The sequence below is a fragment of the Solanum stenotomum genome, chromosome 1 (genome assembly GCF_019186545.1).
Source record: "Solanum stenotomum isolate F172 chromosome 1, ASM1918654v1, whole genome shotgun sequence".
In the NCBI taxonomy this organism is placed as follows: Eukaryota; Viridiplantae; Streptophyta; class Magnoliopsida; order Solanales; family Solanaceae; genus Solanum; species Solanum stenotomum.
This window is the reverse complement of record NC_064282.1, coordinates 89,857,896-89,878,828: the sequence shown is the minus strand read 5'-3', so window position 1 is coordinate 89,878,828 and position 20,933 is coordinate 89,857,896. Positions and strand designations below refer to the sequence as shown.

The following is a 20,933-nucleotide window of genomic DNA, read 5'->3' as shown; positions in this document are numbered from 1 at the left end:
ATTTCTTAGGAAATTTATTCACCTTAGAAAGTGAAAATGTGTTTGAAAGGATAAAATACACTTATCTAAATTAAAATATATATATTTTGATATGATTAATATCTTCGTAAAATATTTTAGTATCTGTTTTTTTTTATATCAATAGTCAATTACTCTTTCTGATCGTATCTACTTGAAAGTTAAAATACATGAATTTTAATTAATATTTTAAGATATATTTTTATTATATCAATATGACATAAATTGCAACTTATAATTTTTTTAATATAATTTCAAATATCTAAAAGTTAAATATTAAATTAATTCAATTTTTAAAAATTAATTAAATTAATTGATAGGTAGGTAAAAATGTACTCCTTGGCTATTGACGTAATCCTTTTGAGTTTATTTATTATTTTAAAGACATAAACACCACAACCGCCGCCTTCCATTAAAGGCTCTTTTCTCAAACCTTTTTTTTTCGGCTTATACACACTTTTTAGCGTCTTTAATTTAATGATATAAGTACTCGGTTCGTTCATTTTACTATTTTGAGATGTTTAATAATTTTTCTGGACAAAATAATTTTACATATTATATCCTCAATTAATTAGTTTGAAAAAGGTAAAACTTTTCATCAACTTCATAATTAATAGGGATAAAACGATAAACATACTATGTCATTGATTGATTTCTTAATAGGTGTGTCAATTCAAAAGTGGACAAGTAATTAGGGACAGAGGAAATAATATATGTTTAATTTATAAATTTAATAAATAATTTATCATTTTGAGACTATTTTATCCTTATTATTAAATACTATTTATTTTTTTAATAATAGATGATTTATATTTAAAAGTGATTTTGTAAAATTATTTATATTATTTACTGTTTTTTAATTTCGATAATAAGTCAATAATGAACTACTATAATTGAAAACAAACAAAGGGAGTACTATTTACCAACAAAAGAATTTAGTTCGATATATCTCATGCACCAAACGACAATAAATAACCCCTTTATCTTAGGACACTATATATACCCTTGAATTTCTTTCATATGTCCTCATCATTCCAACAAACTCAAATTCCTTAAATACCTTTTGTAAAATCATATTTTAATTTTTTCCATCTAATTTTATTACCAATACTAGTGCATGCACAACTAATTGATCTCAACACACACATACAAAAAATAAATTGTGACAATGCAATATCAAAACACCAGGGCAAGGCAAAGGTCATCGTCTTCGGACTCGTTGGAGAGGGTGGCTAGGCTAGCATCAGGAAGTGCGGTGGTGATATTTAGCTCGAGTAGTTGTTGCATGTGCCATGCAATGAAGAGGTTGTTTTGTGAGCTCGGGGTGAGCCCGATGGTGTACGAGTTAGACCAAGACCCTAATGGAAAAGGGATGGAGAGGGCGCTTTCCAAGCTTATTGGCAACTCACCGGCTATACCGGTTGTGTTCATAGGTGGTGAACTAATCGGATCGATGGATAGAGTTATGGCTTCTCATATTAATGGCACTCTTGTACCACTTCTCAAAGAAGCCGGAGCTCTCTGGCTGTAACAATCTTTCATTTTTAGTCTGTTAAGAAAAATGAATGATCATATTCTTCTATTTTCGAATATATTGCAACTTTTAATTAACTTCCTACTTTGTCCTTAGTCATGACATGCTCTCCATAAACATAAAATGTAATGATATATTTAAGGTCACGAATTTTCGATCGAATATTTTTCTTTTTTAAATTTCATGTTTAGCTAAATATCGACGTATCATATGAATTAGATGATGGATTATTACTAAAAGAAGCATGTCAAGAGCAAGGGATTTTTTGCTTGTTTAATTTAATGAGCTTTAATAGTAGTAGTTAGGTTAGGTAAAGTCAGAAATATCTGGTAATAGACCTAATAGTATTATTGTGGCAATCTGGTTAATGCCTGACCATATACATTTAGTCCATTCCTCTTTTTCTACAATTTGGATGGTTGAATTTAGAGGAATTGATTGAAATTAATAATAATCCTTGATATATATTACTCTAATAACCTAACATAAATAGTTGACAAAATTATCCACTGTAACATAGTCGGAAACGTACGAACGTACGACTACAATAGGGCGGAGAGGTGCCAAGCGACACTACTTCATCGGAAAATTATGTTATACGTTAGAATTTGATTTAATTGACACCTCTTAACATATTCGGTTTACTTAATAAAAATTTTGATTCCGTCATTTTTCATATAAAGAAGAGAATTATTAAAAGATTGACAAATCTAGAATACTCTCTTAAAAGAAAAAACTAAATGACCTAAATATAATAAACTTAATTTTTTTTTATAATTTTTTAAGACTTCAATTTATATTTAATTTTAAACCACTACTATATTTGAGCCGCTTCAGCTATAACATCAATCGAAAAATGACGATTTTCTAATAATGGATGGATCCAATCGATCTCAATATAGCAGTAAGTACTATTTCCATCATTAAATTTATATCCCTTGTATGTACACTAGTATCAGTAGTATGCCAGCATGCGCAGAAGCGTAACTATTTGGGCTAATAAATTCGAAACGACAAGTGAATAATATGTACTCCTATTAAATAGGAGTAGCAGCACAAATGCCAGCAGCCAGTGCAGCCTCTACACACTACTCCTAAAAATACTATTTATATTTCGGCCACTTTTAATTGTTATAATTTCATTTTTCGAGTTAAATTATAAAAATTTTGACTAATATTTTTTGATGTATTTTTTCATCATATTGATATGCAAAACATTGCAATTTATAATACTTTTCGTATATTTTTTGAATATCTAAATTTGTTGTTTAAAATATTGAATTAATGTAATCTAATTTAAATTTTAAAATTAATCAAATTAATTTTCGAAAAGTACAACATGACAAATAAAAATAGACGGAGGGAGTAACTTTTGCTTTTTATTTATCTATGTTATAGAAAATTAAGTCAAGTTTATTATTTGCAACTCATTTTATTTTAATGATTAAATAATTGTATAAAGTTATGTTGAGCAAAACACAGTTTGAATATGTGGTACGTTGGGAAAGACAAGCACAAACAAAGGTGTATGACATGGCAATAAAGGAACAAAATTCAACTATAAACTTTATCTTCTATTTGAACCAACAAACAAATTCAAGCTCAAACATTGTTTGGGGCAGCAAGCATATAACCAAAAGCAAACAAGACAAGCAAATATAAATCAACAACAGGAGACATCAAGATTACGTGAAAAACTTTTTCAGAGTGAAGAGTAAAAATCATGGGGACAAAAGCTACATTATAATCAATAAGAGTTATAAATGTGTTCTCCAAAATGACCAACAAATAAGTGTCAAATAATGAGCAACAACTTCTAGAAGATAGCACCAAAAACTAGAGAAGTAAAAATGAGTAAAATCACCAAAATACAACTTTTGTTCACGAGATAAAATCTAGAGTTAATCCACCACTCTCAGTTCCCAATCAAAGATTAAGTTTAAAGGAAATGAGCTGTCAAAAAATTAGCTCAGTCGAACAAGAAACGAAACGGAAATTGCGATTTGAAAGTGGCTGCTAAGGCTGAAAATAGGGGTACAAAAATCTGTACTCTTTTCTCACTTTTCTCTCTTGTTGTGGTTGCACGCTGATCTCTCTTTTTATTTCTTTTAAAATAAGACCTAAAAGATGTCTTACATATGCACCATAAAGTATTGAGCTTATGAACAAAAGTGGGCAAGTAAAAATTAGATTTATATTTACCCACATAAAAAGGGGAAAAAAAAAAATCTAAAGTCCAACAATTCTCCCCCTCCCGACTATGTGGAGGAGACCGTCATCCCGAAGATCATGCAATATTTTTCAAACTTCCCTCTTGACAAAGCTTTAATCATTATGTCGGAATCATTATCATCCGTATGGAATTTTATAAGTTCAAAAAACTTAGAATTCAACACATCTCGAATCCAATGATATTTCACATCAGTGTGTTTAGATCGATCATGAAATCTAGAATTCTTGCCAAGGTGAATAGAACTTTGACTGTCGCAATAAAGCACATACATCTCTTGAACGCAATTAAGTTCCCCCAAAAATCTATTCATCCAGATTAACTCTTTACAAGCTTTAACAACAACAATAAACTCAGCTTCTGTAATAGATAAAGCAACATATTTTTGCAATCTAGATTGCCAAGGCACAGGTCCTTGCAAAAGTAATCAAGTATCGTGAAGTAACTTATGAGTATCAACATCACCAATATCTAAATTAGTGTAACCAAAGAAAATAGATTTTTTTGTCCCAAAACACAAACTCAGACTAGAAGTTCCACAAACATATCTCATAATCCACTTTACAATATTCCAATGCTCTCTTCCTAGATTAGGAAGAAAACAACTAATGATACCAACATATGAGCAATATCTGATCTTGTACACATCATTGCATACATCAAATTATCAACAACTGAAGCATAAGGAACCTTTTTCATATCTTCCTTCTCACCATCACTAGAAGGACAATACTTAGTGCTCAATTTAAAGTGCATAGCTAAAGGTGTATTGACAACTTTAGCTTTTTCCACTTTGAACCTACGAAGTACTTTATGAATTTACAAATTACTTTCTAAATATACATCTCTTGTGATAATCATAACTTTTTGGCGGACGATCTGCATGCCAAAAATCTGCCTTGATAATCCCAAATCTTTTGTAGCAAAGGACTCATTCAACTCTTGAGTCAACTTTTTAATCCTGCAAACATTATGACCAACAAGAAACATGTCATCACATAAAGCAAAATAATGATACAGTTACCATCAAAGAATTTTTGCACAAAAACACAATGGTCAGAAGAAGTTTTCTTGAAGCCCGTACCATTGTCTGAAAGCTTGTTTTAGACCATATAAGTTCTTCTTTAGTTTGCAAACATCATTCTTTTTTTTCTTGACTTCAAAACCTTTTGGCTACTCCATATAAATTCTTTATCTAAATCGACATGGAGAAAAATAGTTTTAGTATTCATTTCCTCAATCTCTAAATTTAGAATTGCATCCTAGCTTGAAACCACATGAACATAAGACATCTTCATAATCAGAGAGAATATCTCATCACAATCAACTTCTTTTTTTCTGCTTAAACTCCTTCACAGCTAGTCTAGCCTTGTACCATGGAATTGAGTTGTCATCTTCATGTTTCACCTTGAAAATCCATCTATTTTTCAAAGCTTTTTTGTCTTTAGGTAGCTTAATCAAATCAAAGGTATGATTATTATGTAGAGACTTGATTTCATCTTCGATAGCATCAAATCACATTTCTTTTTCTTCACTTTTCATGACCTCATCAAGACTCTTAAGTTCTCCCCCGTCAGTTAAGAGTACATAATCATTGAAAAAATAATGAGATGAAGGTATTTTTCATTTAGTAATTATTTTGAGAGAACTCTCTGAAACATAAATAAAGTTGGTTGTTAACCAACTACATCATCTTGCATTGATGCATCAACATCATACCGATCATTCTGAATATGATCACCATCTTCATTATCAACTTGATTTTCTTCAGGAGTAATAGGCAAAAAAACTTGATGAATATCAACTGAGCTCTCATTACTCTGAGAATTAACTTTCTCAGCTTTGTCAAGATCTTCAAAGAACACAATATCACAACTTCTAACAAATTTCTTCTTAACTAGATCATAGAAATGATAATCAAATTTATCATAATCATAACCAACAAAGATACATTCCTAGTTTTAACATCCAACTTTGACCTCTCATCCTTAGGAACATGCATAAAGGTTTTACACCCAAATACTTTAGATGATCATAAGAGACATTCTTATCAGATCAAAATATGTCAGGGATATCACCATTCAAAGCAAGAGTAGAGAAATAAATTGATGATATAGGTAGCAGTATTTAGTGCTTCTTTCTAAAAGGAATCTGATTGCTTAGCATTTGAAAACAAACATCTAACCCTCTTAACTAAAGTTATGTTCATCCTTTCTACTAAACCATTTAGTTGAGGAGCTTTTGGAATAGTTTTCTGATATCGCATACCCTGCTCTCTACAATTTTTATCAAAAAGATCAATATATGCACCACCATTATCTGAAAAGATGCATTTCAATTTTTTCGATTTGTCTCTCAATCAAGGCCTGAAAATTCTTGAACACATCAAGTACTTGATCTTGGACTTCAAGTAGAATACCCCAAATTTGTGATAATGATCATCAATAAAAGTCACAAAGTAAAGTGCACCACCATGAGATCTTACCTTTAATAGGATCACACAAATCAGAATATACCAACTCCAGAAAATCAAGATTTCTTAAAGGCGGATGGCTCTAAAAATAAATACTTTTCTATTTACCGGCTAAATAACGAACACATTTCTTCAACTTTACTTGTTCCACTCAGAAAGCAAATTCTTTTCAGCCAAATTATCAATCTCCTTCTCGCTCATATGAGGTCTTCTATGTTATAACTCTGATGAAGTATCATTCTCCACCAAATTTACCGAGCCTCTAAAAGTAGAGCCCTAAAATACAAACAAGTTAGATAACACTTCACCTCGAGCCACAATCACTGAAGCCCTTAGTAAGATTTCGCTGACCAGCACCAAGAGTGTTAACATAGCCCTCATCATCAAGGTTATCTATAGAAATAAAATTCAAGAGAATATCTGGAGCATGCTTGACATTGTTGAGAACTAGTCTCAAATCATTGTTACTTTCCAAGCAAACGGTGCCAATGCCAATTACCTCAACCTCAATATCTTTGCCCATTTTCAACATTTCAAAATTACTTGAAGTGTAAGAAGAGAAAAATTCCTTCTTAGGCGTGACATGTGAAGTAGTACCAGAATTCACAAATTAGCTAGACTTATCATAAATAAGATTAATGACATTTTCATCACAAGCAACAAGAAGATCACCCTTAGTAACAATAACAACACGATTTTCATTATTGCCATCTTTCTTTTGTTGTCTTATATTTCTTGTACTCATATCAATATTTCTTGATATACCAATTTTTTTGTGGCAACAGTCACATGTAAAATTCTTGTATTTAAACTTTGACTTCCCTTTACTTTTATCTTTCTCATTTTGACCTCTAAATTAGTTCCATGTCTTTAGTAACCAAAACATCAGAATGTAAAACCGATGAAGATAAGTCTTGAGATCTTCTTCTCATCTCTTTATTTAAGAAACGACTTTTATCATATTCCATAGTTACAGCACCACTGGGAGCATAATTAGTCAAAGAAATTTGAAGAGTTTCAAAAGAGTCTGACACAGTATTAAAAAGTCAAAGCCATGTATTTCTTCATCAAACTTTACACTTATTTTGGACAACTGGTCAATGACACCCTGAAAATCATTTATATGATCAGAAATAAGATTGCCCTCTTTATATATGATATTCATCAATTGTTTCTGTAGAAACAACTTGTTATACTCAGTCTTTGAAGCATAGAGTGTCTCAAGCTTATCATATAAACTTCTAACATGTATATCATTCATAATGTTATTTCTAACATTATCTTCAACCCATTATCTGATATAGTCATAAACCTGTAGGTGCTCAAATTTCAATCATCATTGATTAACTCAAGTTTATTAGAAGCGAACACATTTAAATGCATTTTCATGATAAATAAAAGATCTTTTATCTTGCCTCTCCAAATATGATAATTGCTACTATTCAAAAACGTCATCTTGCTCATATTTGGATCTATCATTGAAATAGACAATTAACAAAAACATAATGCTCTGATTGTGAAAGATAAAAGAAACTGAAGACATAGAACATGTTGAACAACCTAGTCCAATCAATGTGTACAACAGAGTTAGAGTCACACTAGGATTAAACTACTTATATCAACTAGGATGCTACTTCTTATACTAGCTGAAGTTGATTACGATTAGATTACGACTAGGATTAGATTATTTATAATTGCATTATTATTATTATTATATTAGTAATAATTATTGTACTAGGACTCTAAGTAAAGTTAATTCACGACTCTACACCTTATATAAGGAGCATGTACTCAACAATTTTAATCATCAATACAATCCTTGATTTCTCTAATCCTAGACGTGAGAATTCTACATGGTATCAGAGCTTAAAATCTCTTCTGATCTCTGTGTACTAATAAAAAAAAAGGAAGAAAAAAAGAACCATATGTTCAACTGCAATGGCCCCTTCTACCAACACTATGTCTGCCCCATCACTTCATCAACTCATTGCCGCTTGCTCCCTCAAACTTAATCTAACAGACTACCTCATATGGAGTTCAGAAATATCTCAAATGGTTCAGGTCATGAGACTAATTAACCTATCTCATCACAGATAATGAACCAACTAAAAGTAGTTGTTCCATTGAACAGACTGTTGGGAAAATTGTAGCGGTTGAGATGGATGCAAAAGATAGTGGCAACATTGATGATTGGAAGATAAAGATGTGTTTCTAAGGAGTTGGATCTCAGGCACTTTGAGAGAAGAAAACATGTACCTAATTGTCAGCAGCAAAAGATAAGGAGTTTCAGCTTAAACAACAACTATACAGTTTTAGGCTAGGAACAAAAAAGATTGATGAATACATCAAGTAATTCTTGTGTTCTTGTACCAGCTGAAGTCGACTAGAATTAGATTACGACTAGGATTAGATTATTTTTAACTGTAGTATTATTATATTAATAATAGTTATTGTGGTAAGACTTTAAAATAGTTGACTTAGGACTATACAATTCTCTCCCTATATTAGGAGAATGTACTCAATAATTTTGATCATCAATAAAATCCTTAATTTCTCTAATCCTAAACGTGAGAATTCTACAATGATACCACTTTTCCTTCTATCAATATCAAAATGTGACGCTAAATTGCAGAAATGGTGTGTCTATTTTTCCAAGTGAAAGATTATTGCATTTGATTTTTGGGATTTGTCCAATTTATTGAAAAGTTCTAAAAAGTATTAATTCTCTAAAAATCATTGTCACCACAAAATATAAAATTCTTTCAGACATTGAAACAAGTAGTTAGACAACACGATAAGACCCAACTTCGAAAATACTAGGAAAAAGAATACTTGTACCCCAAAAAGATAAATTATTTACGAGTGACTATCCCCTTACTTTTCGATTTTTAACAATTAATGCACATGTACTGCTTGATATCATCAAAGTATATATGTACTCTGATGATGGTAAGAGGAAGAAGCAATGCTTCAGTGAAAAGTAAAAAGATTGATCAACTACGACATGATGCCATCAGAAATATAGAAATCATCAGAGCATATATATTTTGATGATACTAACCTTGCAAACCAAAGAAAAATTGATAGATTTGTTCACAAGATCAATATCAAAACTACAATTTACCATTTCTGATCCAAGAAAGATTTGTTGAAAATATGTCTCACAATATTACAAAAACAAAATAGATAATTATGTTATCTCAAGAGCACCACCGGTCACAAATAAAGTTGTGTCACACTTATTTTGTACCTTGGCTATTGACGTAATCCCTTGAGTTTATAATTTATTAAAGTCATAAATACCACAGCCGCCGCCTTCCATTAAAGCCTTTTTTTATCAAACCGTTTTTTTGCGGCTATATATTGGCTATTGCGCTTTAAGTGTCTTAAATTTAATTACATTTTCACCAACAAAAGAATTTAGTTCGATATGTCCCATGCACCAACAAATAATAAATAAACCCTTTCTCTTAATCAAATAAAAAACACTATATATACCCTTGAATTTCTTCCTAATATTTCCTCATCAATATTCCACAAAACTCAAATTCCTTGTATACATTTTGAAATCACCAATAGTCCAATACTAGTGCATGCTCAACTAATTGATCAACACACACACACACAAAAAAAAAAAAAGTGTGACAATGCAATACCAAAACACTAGGGCAAGGCAAAGGTCATCGTCTTCGGACTCGTTGGAGAGGGTGGCTAGGCTAGCATCAGGAAGCGCGGTGGTGATATTTAGCTCGAGTAGTTGTTGCATGTGCCATGCAATAAAGAGGTTGTTCTGTGAGCTCGGTGTGAACCCGATGGTGTACGAGCTAGACCAAGACCCGAATGGAAGAGGGATGGAGAGGGCGCTTTACAAGCTTCTTGGAAACTCACCCGCCATACCGGTAGTGTTCATAGGTGGTGAATTAATCGGATCGATGGATCGAGTTATGGCTTCTCATATTAATGGCACTCTTGTCCCTCGTCTCAAAGAAGCCGGAGCTCTCTGGCTATGACACTCTTTCCTTTATAATTTGTTGTTAAAAAAAAGGAATGAGAAAATTTCTATCTTCGAAAATATTAAAACTTTTATTAATTTCCTATTATGCCCTTTGTCATGACAATTGACATGCTCTTTGTAACCATGAACATGTCTATGTTAAAAGCCATGAATTTTAAGACATTTTTAGTATGTGTGCGGAATGTTTTTCTTTCTTAAATTAGTTAAATATCGACCTATAATATATAAAAAAAAATTGAAGATGGAGTACTAAAGAAGCATACATGTCAAAATCAAGGGATGTTGGAATTTTTTGCTTTGTTTAATTTAATGAGACTTATAGCAGTAGGTAAGTTAGGTAAAATAAAAAATATGTGGTAATATACCTAATAGTATTTATTATGACAATCTAGTCTGCCAGCATGAGTGGAAGTACGTAATTAAATTCTTGGGCTCATAAATTTGAAACGACAAAAATAAAGAATATGTATTAAATATTACTCTCTTTCCCTCTGTTTTTAATTACTTGTCCACTTTTGAATTGACACATTTGTTAAGAAAACAATTATTGATATAGTGAGTTTACCATTTTATCCCTATTAATTATGAAGTGTATAAATTAAAAAGTTAAGGTTTCAAAAAGTTCTACCATTTTTAACGTAATTAATTGAGGATATAATATAGAAAAAAAGTTTGTCCTTTCTTGATTTGTCAAAATGAACACGTAATTAGAGACAACTAAAAAGGAAAGGTGGACAAATAATTAGGGACAGAGGGATTATGATCCAGTAGCAGTACAACACCAACAGCCAGTCTATGTACAGTACATTAATCCTAAAATTAATTTTTATAAATAAAATGTCATCAAATCAATGAACCAAGTAATTAAATGAAGAGAGTATATAGAAGTATCCTTGTTGGAATTTCCAATGTTATGATCTAATAAACCACATTTCGATCATCTCTTCTTACTTTGGTTTCATTATTAAAAACATTGTCGGGGTGTATTATGCTAAAATATTTTATAAAATATGAATTATGATTCAGTTTTTGATATATTTTCTATATTGTTTATAAAATCAAATATTTATATCTTTTTATCGTTGAAATACCATACTTACATCTCTTATAGGATATATTTATAACTAAATGTATTATAATATAATTATTAAAAAATAAATTAAAATTATAAATAAAGAGTTTTTGCATATAATTAATCTTTATTAGAAAACTATTTCTATCCTATTTATAAACTTATCCATCTGTCAATTTTCATTTTTTTTTTATCAAACACTTGAAAATATGAAGTTCTCATAATGTTAAAAACCAAAGTTAAAATTAAGGTGGATGAGAAGTCGTTGGTTTTTTTAAACGAATGAACTAGAGAAATAGCAGAGGAAAATATTGCAAGGTTATCAAAGGAATTTTATTTTATTAACAAACTCAAAGACGTAAATACAATTCCTAATTAAAAATAAGAAAAATATGCAAATGATTTCTTTACAAAATCAAATCACAAAAAGTAGAAACCTAACTCCTAAATTCACTTAACAAAATAATTTGAAATCCTAAAAACTAGCTATTGATAATTTACTATAATCTTTTAGAGATAAGTAATTATCTATTTTGTTTTTATAACTTTTGAGACTTATTTTCAACAAATCTTCCTTGGATTGGAAATAGTAATTGTGACCTTATGAACAAGTCTGTCAATTTATCTTTGATCTATAAGGCCTGTGAAATCGCTTGCTTTTTGTGGCATCAAAGATTCGACAATACTTGTCTTCAAACAATAGTTTAATTTTTTTCATTAGTTGATAAATACTCAATAAACTTTTTTCAATAACATACTCATAAAGGACTTATGAAATTATTTTTATATCTAAACTTATTTTGATTGCAAAAGTCCTTTTTCCTTCCTCATTCTTAATTCTGACTTTCTTATTTTTCATAGATATGAATTTTTTAAAAAGATTTTTGTCATATATCATGTAGTTTGTACAATCACTGACACTTACAAAAATAAAATTTTTAGATTGAAAAATATATTGTCACAAATAAGTGGTCTTCTTTTCTTTATTAACGACTTGAGCATCTACTTCATATTTTTTATATTTACGTTTGAAAATCACATGTTCATGACCAAATTGGCTGTAGATCTTGCATTGTGTAGCCTCTTCTAACATTTTATTAATGAAGGGTGACCTTTTTTTGTCCTAATGTTGACAATGTGGACAAATTTTCCTTGAATTATTACCATTGTTTTGAGTCTTGTGCTTTTAACCATATGAAATTACCATTCAAAATTTACAATTCATTATATCTTGATTTTTCAAAATAAAAACGATATTGGACCAATTATTTCTATTAAGTGCAATAACTAAAATGGACCACAAGGGAGTAATAAATATTACGTGAAAAATGTGCAATTTCGGTAAGTAAAGATGAACTGAACCAATAATGGGTTATGGGTCATTGTCCAATTTAATATAAAGTTGAGATGGACTAAGACGGGCTGAATTAAGATGGGTTAAATAATCGATAAATTTTAGGAATCACATACTTTTAATATGAAATTACAATTTATCCCTCTTTAGTTTGTAATTACATTAATCCCTTAAAAATTAACACAAACTAGATACATAATATGTAGCTCGAATACATTATAACATAAACCGGATACATAATATGTTGCTCGAATACATTAAAAACTAGGTCAGATACATAATATGTAGCTCATATACATTTAAAACTAGCTCGGATACATTATAAAATAAACCGGATACATAATATGTAACTCGGATACATTAAAAACTGGCTCGGATACATTAATATGTAGCTCGGATACATTAAAGAAATAAGGAATTTTAGAGATTTTTAAAAATAGAAGGGGATATTGGAAATAAGAGAAACATAAGACGTGTATTTTGGTAATTTTTCCTTAAATAATAGGTTATAGTAGTAGCTCAGTGGCATAAGGTGTTGCAACATGTACAAGATGCCCAAGTTTTAAATCCTTGCATCTGAATTTTGTTTATTTTATTTAATGTGGTCTGCTTTAAAAATGTTATGTTATTAAAAGCCGAGATGCTTTGCGAAAATTTGTTGGCCACTCAAGTTCAATTCCTCGTGGCCACATTTTTTTTTCTTTCTATTTTGGCTTTAATTTGGACACTCTTCATGAACTTTATGGTTACGTTACTGGTAGAGAGCAGAGGACTAACTTTTTCTTATTTTTAATTTACTATGAAACTCAAAATCAGGTCAATCATCTGAGCCCATGTATTAAGTAATTTCAAATTATTTTAACGAACAAGGTTCTAAAATGCTCTTGACTATGAAATTTGTTACAATATTGCCCTCCATCCATTTTATGAGTGTAAGCCGTTAGAAATAAGAGTATTTTTAAGCAAAAAAATTAACATCAAGAATATTTGGGGGGCCAAAAGCTAGACTGAGGATAATTTTGTACCAATTCAAATAATTGAGGGACAATTCAAGCCTTTCTCCATGATAATTATATTAACCTATATGTATAGCAATCTATAATAACAAAAAAAAATTTAAACAAGTATTCATATATAAAAATCTTAATCTAGAGTTAAACCTTAAAAGTCAAAATTAAGCATTTTGGTCAAAGATTTAGGCATCATGCTGGGTCTAATTGGGCTATTGATTTATGATGGATCAACTTTGGTTAGCCCAAATCAACCCTCATCAAAATCACTCTAGCCCAAACCCATTAAAATTCGAGCGGATTGAACACTACATATAAGTTTGAGCTAATTTTGCCACCCGTATGATATTAATATATTCCGCGCAAAGGTAACATGACGGAATATTACAATTAAAGATCTTCCTAGTTTAAAAATCACATTTTTTTGCCACTTTTTGCATATTAGAGAGCTTACATTCTGTGCAAAGCAATCAACTTGTTTCCAAAACAAGCCATTACTAAAAGCTAATATACATGACAATGCCAAATTGACTTGCTACTAGTCAGACATTGAACTTTGCATCGATCCTTCCTCAATGTTCGCGCTTGACACTTGTAAATGGCATCCTATTTTCTAGCAACTTCACTTTATCGCGCAGCTCTTCGTTGATAACAGAAGATTCCTAACCAGAACAAAGGTGAAAAAAATGAAGTAGGGAAAGTCACATAGTGTTTGCATAAAGCTAAGATGGAGGCAAATTAGTAATAGCAAAAAACATGACAATTTTACCCTTGATCGTCTTCGTTCTTCTAATAGCATGTGAGCTAAATTGTCGTGATTACTGTTCAAATCTGTTATCAACCTTTGTGCTGCTTTAAGCTGATAGTATGTGCAATTAGACGATTAAAAAGACTGTGTTATACGAGGGATAAGGACATCGAAAATCAATCATCACTTACTTGTCCTTCTAGACTTTTATTCTTGTTTTTTTCATACTGCAGATCGCGTAAAGCCTGTTGTAAACTGCAGCAAGTAAACAGATATAACTCCGTAAAATTGGTGAACAAAGAGAATGAATTGTTCAACTTATTGAGTATTTACTGACCGATCCTTAGTAACGTGATTCTCTTCTCTCAAGTTGGATGAAGTATCTTGTATCTGTTCATCACGGAAACGAGAAGAGAGAAGAGAGTTATCCAACGGACTCAGAAAAAATAGCATGATCTTTGAGTAGTCAGGTGTATTTGTATTACCTTCACACTCAAATTTGTTGGAATTTGACGAGTTTGCCTATTTGATAACTCTCTCCACATGGTCTGGTTTGTTGCTTGTATCGAAGACTGGATTTGTCCTGTCTTGTGTTCACCTCCAGTGTATTTTGATTTTGATTTGTCGTAACTGGTTGTAGGGACATCACGACTGGTTGTAGGGACATCACGATTTGTTGTATGGATATCGCGATTGGTTGTATGGACATTGGAGGAAAATCGTGAACATGAGTTGCTTTTAGCAGAGGTGTTTGTTTCTTCCTCAGAAGAGACACTGTTCTTTATATTTCGACGATCAGCATAACCAATTTCATGGCAATTATCACGCCTGTTGAAGAAATCTCCTCAATGAAACTTTCGTAAATGAAGAAAACTTATAATGTTGGAAAGAACAAATCAGTTGAACATACCAATACTGCTTCTGCATAAATTGTAAACGTGCCTCGAGTCTAGCAAGCACAATCGTGCGTTCAAAATCCTGTTTATCATGAGCTGGCTTAACAAAATTAGCTTCTAAGACGCCTGTATCGCACAAGAAAAGCAGAAAGTGAAAATGATATCAACCGTCGTTTCACTGAATCATTGATTACTCATGAAAACAGTACCTATAACGCCACGACCATCACTTCCAGCAGCATTCCACACCCTCCAAAAAGGCTGACAAAAAACGAATACATCAGCTAAGCAGAGCAATCGAAAAGAAGAATACTGCACGCATTAGCTAAACTTAAACGTATTGGTCCAACTACTGACATATATATCAATAGTCGATTTACCAAGCCCTACTCCAGCTCGTGATATTGATTTCTCATGTGATTACTCAACTAATAGTTATTATTTCAGAAAGTCACTTTCTTTGTTGAAGAAGAATTGAATCAAGACTTCCTGAGATAATAAGTAACCATCTGAGAAATCAACGCCAATATTATGATGCGTTGAGTGAGGGAAAGCTAACCTTAATTAGCCGGTTCTTGTGATAAACGTTGAAGCCTTGAACATCGATGTGATGTTCTGCATCCTTTACAAAACCAATAGTTACCACAGCGACCGCCTATTATGAGAAAACCAGTAATTGTTAGAAAAGCCAAAAGTGTCAAAAATACTTGTAAAAAATATCTAAAATCATCAAACTTGAAACTTTAGAAGAAAAAAAGAGGTTACATTTGGATCCTTGGATGTTTCATCACCAATGGGCTGAGGTCTGTACGTATTCTTCTTGGCAAGATTCATATCGTCAATCAAATTATGATGCTCAACATCTTTCCCACGCAAAATGATTCGAAATCCAGGAGAAAGCCTCAAATACAAAATTGAAGCATAACTCTGTAAACAAATTTAGTTTAACGCGATTTTGTTATACTTTTTCCTACACCTTGTTAAAGTACTAACCAACAAAATGAACGTGAATTCAATTTTGTATCAGCTATCTCTGGCTTGCAAATAAGAACATTAATAGAAATGTGTAACAACTCAGAATATTTACCCTTAAAGAATGTTGATAAGTTAGAAAATGCCTGGAGTTAGGATATATTTTTGCCATCTCAATCTTCTTTTCGTCTCGACTAACACCTTTGATTTGAATGTCCTGATGAAGATAGAGAGCATCTAACAGTTAAGAAACCGATCATAGGATATGGCGTATGCAATTCAAGAAAAAAAAACAGAATACTACATGAGGATCGGTGTCAAAATCAAGTTCAGTGTCTCCTTTTTCATCCTCCCACAGATTGTATATGATAATTCGTGTTCCTTGATTATTCAATAATTCAAACTACAACAAAGAAGAACGATAACATTAGGGACATATAGTAGTACACGTAAAAGCAGAAATATGCACCAGAAATGAAGATAGTTCTCAGTTTACCTGCAGGAAGAGATCCTCTTCACTTTCAAACGGAGACCATTGTACTATCGTATCTGAATTTCTTTTCCAATCATCAGGTGTAGATCGAACCAACATTTCCCAAATTTCTCCTCTCTTTACAAAATCAATCTTCACATTGCCAAACACAAAAACCGTATTAAATGTTTTACAAATACAGATCCTCTAATTACAAGAATATGATAAATCATAGTAGCCAGGAAGTTAAGTCACATACCATAGGAACAATGATATCTTCTTTTCCTGTGGTCCTTAAAAATGTATATGACAACATTCCAACACTTTGTGTTGTGCTATACAAAATAAAAGCAATACATTACTTCTATGATTGCGATGCTAAATCAATCGTTAGGAAGAGAACTATATAAGAAACTAGCAATCATAAAAGTACCTTAGTCCGTCCTTTCCTTGACAACGCGAGAACACAATCACATCTCCCCCGAGTCTCATACTACTTGTTTTGAAACCATTTCCATCTTGCACAACATAAGAAAACTATTAGGCAATTGTTGCATACTGAAAAACAGTTGCACTCCAAGAATTTTATTTAGGCACAGCTGAATAACAGAACAAAGATGGTTTGGTTGTTACAACAGATGTAAACTCACATTGGCCTATAGTATTTGCTAATTTGCTCTTTGCTGAGTATCCGAGAGACATGCATTGGCGCATTTTGTCAGGAGTCATTCCACCACCATTATCTGTAGTCCAATTTCTGAAAGATTAGCTCAAGATTCGACTCTAGAACAAGAACGCGAAATCTCCCAAAAACTCTAAGAATCCAAAGAACCAACGACTCTAAGGAGAGGCAATGAATATACCTTCCACTAATAGCATTTTACCCTTTTCTTTCTTATTGTCAAGAACATCTACGCTGACATAGGTAGCTCCATTGCAAACCTGGAGGGAGAATATTTTAAAGAAACGGAAGGAGGGAGAACAGAGAAGGACATAAAGGAACAGGAAATTACTACAGCATGTGTACCTCGTCCATAGCATTATCAAGAAGCTCAGCAAAAGCTGGTGTAGAGAATGTGATCACGAAAACATCAACAAAGAGAAATCTTCCAGTAATGAACAGGAAAGTTAAAAAAAGGATCATGTTTTGCGACAAACTTTACCTCCCAAAGCCCATTTATGACTGGTGGCATTTGAATGCAAGAATTTCGGATGAACTCTCACATGATCCATGCCTTCTGCACATATGAATGAAATCAAAGGTAATATGAAGGATGCTCTTCAGTTGTTAGAGATTATATGTGTCTCACTTTAGTTGTGTAATAATTTTAAAGGGTTTATAGTTGTCTTGAATTACTCTATTCACGCGTTAGTTCATATTCTTTCACAAGATCATATCAGAGCCGGCCTTTGATAAAACCATTCTCACTCTCATAAGTAACCGTTACAGACAATGTTAATGCTAACTCTAATATAAGAGAATGAGGAGTTATTTATCCTAAAATCGAACATATTAAGGAGTTTATACATCTAAACCTTAAAAATCAATCAACAAGATTACATGTATGAATGGAATAAAAAAAAAATACTCTTATCCAACATTGATAGTATAAGAGTTCTTAACAATATATAACAACTGCACCTCAATCCCAAGCAAGTTGCGGTTAGCTATATAAATCTCAACTGTTAGTGTCCCTCCATTTGTGCTCACATCAATCCAATACTATGCAAAATAAAGATAAAAGTACTAGAAGCTATCTCTCCATATTACACAATATTATACAAAATCTTTTTCTTTCCATGTGCCCTCTCTCTCGCTAAGTCTGCATGAATTTTAAGAGATTATTATAGGTCACTAAGTCTGCATGAATTTTAAGAGATTATTATAGGTCTTTTGAGACAACTTCATTTCATTTGATTTTAGTTCTCCGTAAATTTAATACAATAAACAACATCAGGAGGGGGTAAAGTGCTACTAATAATCTACCACTACACTATATTTCATCCCAAATTCATGTGGATACGAAGCTACATTGTGCAATTACTTCAAAAACTATAGATAGGCAAGGACAACATGAGTTAATATAGTATAGATAGTCTAAAAGAAATTGTACATATATAATATATGTTCAATCATGTTACTTTTCCATATTAGTATTACTCTTATACTTTTTGTCCTTCAATTTTTGTTACTATCTATTGCTTCTTGTACTTCAATTAGCCTACTATTTTGTTGTAGTTACGGTCAATTTTTCATATTAATATTACTCTTCTAGTTCTTGTTGTTGTTTCTTGTACTTTAATTAGCCAACTATTTTGTTGTAGTTATGGTCAATTTTTCATATTAGTATTGCTTTATAGTTCTTGTCCTTCAATTTGCTACTATCTATTGTTTCTTGTACTATTTTGTTGAGTTATTGTAAGTTTTTTAATTTTTAAAGTCAACTGTCTATCCAAACCATCTCGTCTCTCTATACCCCACTTGTAAGATTAGACAGCGTACATTATTATTATTATTGTTATTGTTGATTTCTTTCTACAAAAATTCTGACTTCACACTATACGAATTAATGAATTATCAAGGAATATTCAAACAATACCTGCATGACTAGCAGCAAAACCACCATCAATCCCTTCATAATCTCCAGCTTTCCAAAACTGCTTATTAGATGTAACAACAACTTTTTCCGTACCCACTCCCAATTCATTATTCCTTACAACAACTTCAAGTGACCGGTTAAAAGCCATGCGCTCTTCTGGTGGAAGTGGATCAAGAAATCCCACTGGCAATGCCGCTTCAACTTTCATCTTTTTCAACGGACTCGATCCCAAATCATTATCATTATCATCATCATCATCACTATCAGTATCGAAAAAACGCGAAAAATTACTTCCTCTTCTTCCTCCACTACTACTACTTACACAAATCATAGCTGTATTTTCATCATCTATATCATCCAGATCAATGATTTCTTGCTTGATCGAGTGAGTAGAACTCATGATATTGTGCTAAATATTAAGAACTAGGGTTTTTTTTTTTGTTGTTGTTGATTAATAGTTGTTTGTTTGTGTTTGGAACAAATTGTGAAATTTATGCGACAGTTTTTTTTTTCCTTATTTATGTGAAAAAATATTAAACCGTCTCTTACGTGGTTTTAGGCTTTATAGAGTTATTATACAAAGTTGGCGCCAATGTGGAGTACATGCCCATGATGGACATTCTAATTAAATTAAATTGAAAAATATAATTATAGTTTGTCAATTGTCATAGTAAAGTATTAATGTGAATTTTTTTTTTTTTAAAATGTTAATTTGTAATGCTTAAAATATTAGTATTAGTGTTTTCTAATTTGTATATTTGAATTTATTAGACCTCCAATAGAAAATGTTGATTAACATTTTTATCCTTTAAAAGTGGATATATTTGTTATTATCTTTATCTAATTCATTTTACTGTTGACTGAAGTTTGAATATTATAAATTTTTTTGTTATTAAAAACAAAAATATTGCATAAATACTCTAGATGATAGTTGATTTTCTTTTTGAGGTGGAATAAAGAGTGAAAGAGCACAAAATAAACAGTTTTTTTTTTTAAATTATTATTATTATTATTATTACTACTTTATTTTTTTTTTTGCTTTGGGGGTGAGGGTGTGTTATTTCTTTTTCTTCTTTTCTTTGTTGCTTCTTTAACTTCCGTGAGGAATATGAACATTGAGGACTAAATTCGATGAATCTTTTTCTTCTTTTATCTTCCCCTGAAGAATGTGAACATTGAAGACTTAATTTGGTGAATTCTTTTTCCTTTTTAACTTCCCTTTTCTAGTGAAGAATATAAACGAACTTAATATATATGGTGAATTTTTTTTTCTCCTTTAACTTCCCCTTTTGAGTGAAGAACATAAATATTGATGACTTAATTTGGTGAATTTTTCTTCTTCTTTACCTATCCGTTTCGAGTAATGAACATAAGCATTGAGGACTTAATTCGATGGATTTTTTCTTTTTTAACTACCCGTTTTCAGTGAAGAACATAAACATTGAGGACTTAATTCGGTAAAAACAAAATTCTTCTTTAACTTCCCCTTTCGAGTGATGAACATTGAGGATGGATTTAGTTCAGTGAATTTTTCTTCTT

At 31.4% G+C, this 20,933-nt stretch overlaps 2 protein-coding genes across 3 annotated transcripts; one reads left to right on the top strand and one right to left on the bottom strand.

Moving 5' to 3' along the window:
* Window positions 1-1,062: 1,062 nt before the first annotated feature.
* Window positions 1,063-10,414, top strand: LOC125842396 (glutaredoxin-C1-like). Of its 2 annotated transcripts, XM_049521698.1 has the most exons (2): window positions 1,063-1,218; window positions 9,935-10,414. In XM_049521698.1, exons 1-2 carry the CDS (start codon window positions 1,187-1,189, stop codon window positions 10,263-10,265), a joined length of 363 nt encoding a protein of 120 aa, XP_049377655.1. In that variant the 5' UTR covers window positions 1,063-1,186; the 3' UTR covers window positions 10,266-10,414. The 2 variants fall into 2 exon arrangements, with proteins under 2 accessions (XP_049377655.1, XP_049377645.1); XM_049521688.1 differs by lacking the exon at window positions 9,935-10,414 and having other exon boundaries at window positions 1,063-1,692.
* Window positions 10,415-14,278: 3,864 nt separating this feature from the next.
* On the bottom strand, window positions 14,279-19,794 carry LOC125858675 (protein MICRORCHIDIA 7-like). Its single transcript, XM_049538506.1, has 19 exons — window positions 19,395-19,794; window positions 17,958-18,032; window positions 17,822-17,856; window positions 17,658-17,736; window positions 17,445-17,537; window positions 17,228-17,312; window positions 17,054-17,129; window positions 16,819-16,947; window positions 16,627-16,725; window positions 16,438-16,539; window positions 16,116-16,277; window positions 15,910-16,005; window positions 15,560-15,611; window positions 15,365-15,476; window positions 14,940-15,282; window positions 14,792-14,844; window positions 14,646-14,709; window positions 14,476-14,565; window positions 14,279-14,368 (listed from the first exon to the last, which is right to left on the bottom strand). Exons 1-19 carry the CDS (start codon window positions 19,792-19,794, stop codon window positions 14,279-14,281), a joined length of 2,235 nt encoding a protein of 744 aa, XP_049394463.1.
* Between the last annotated feature and the right edge of the window lie 1,139 nt (window positions 19,795-20,933).

Coding starts and splice junctions, on each gene's coding strand:
- LOC125842396 (XM_049521698.1), top strand. CDS start 1,187: ATGCAATATCAAAACACCAGGGCAAGGCAAAG. Junction 1,219..9,934: donor AACACCAGGGCAAGGCAAAG/GTCATCGTCTTC, acceptor GGCAAGGCAAAG/GTCATCGTCTTCGGACTCGT.
- LOC125858675 (XM_049538506.1), bottom strand. CDS start 19,794: ATGAGTTCTACTCACTCGATCAAGCAAGAAATCATTGATCTGGATGAT. Junction 17,737..17,821: donor TTGATAATGCTATGGACGAG/GTACACATGCTG, acceptor TTCTCCCTCCAG/GTTTGCAATGGAGCTACCTA. Junction 15,612..15,909: donor ACAAGAACCGGCTAATTAAG/GTTAGCTTTCCC, acceptor GTTTTTTGTCAG/CCTTTTTGGAGGGTGTGGAA.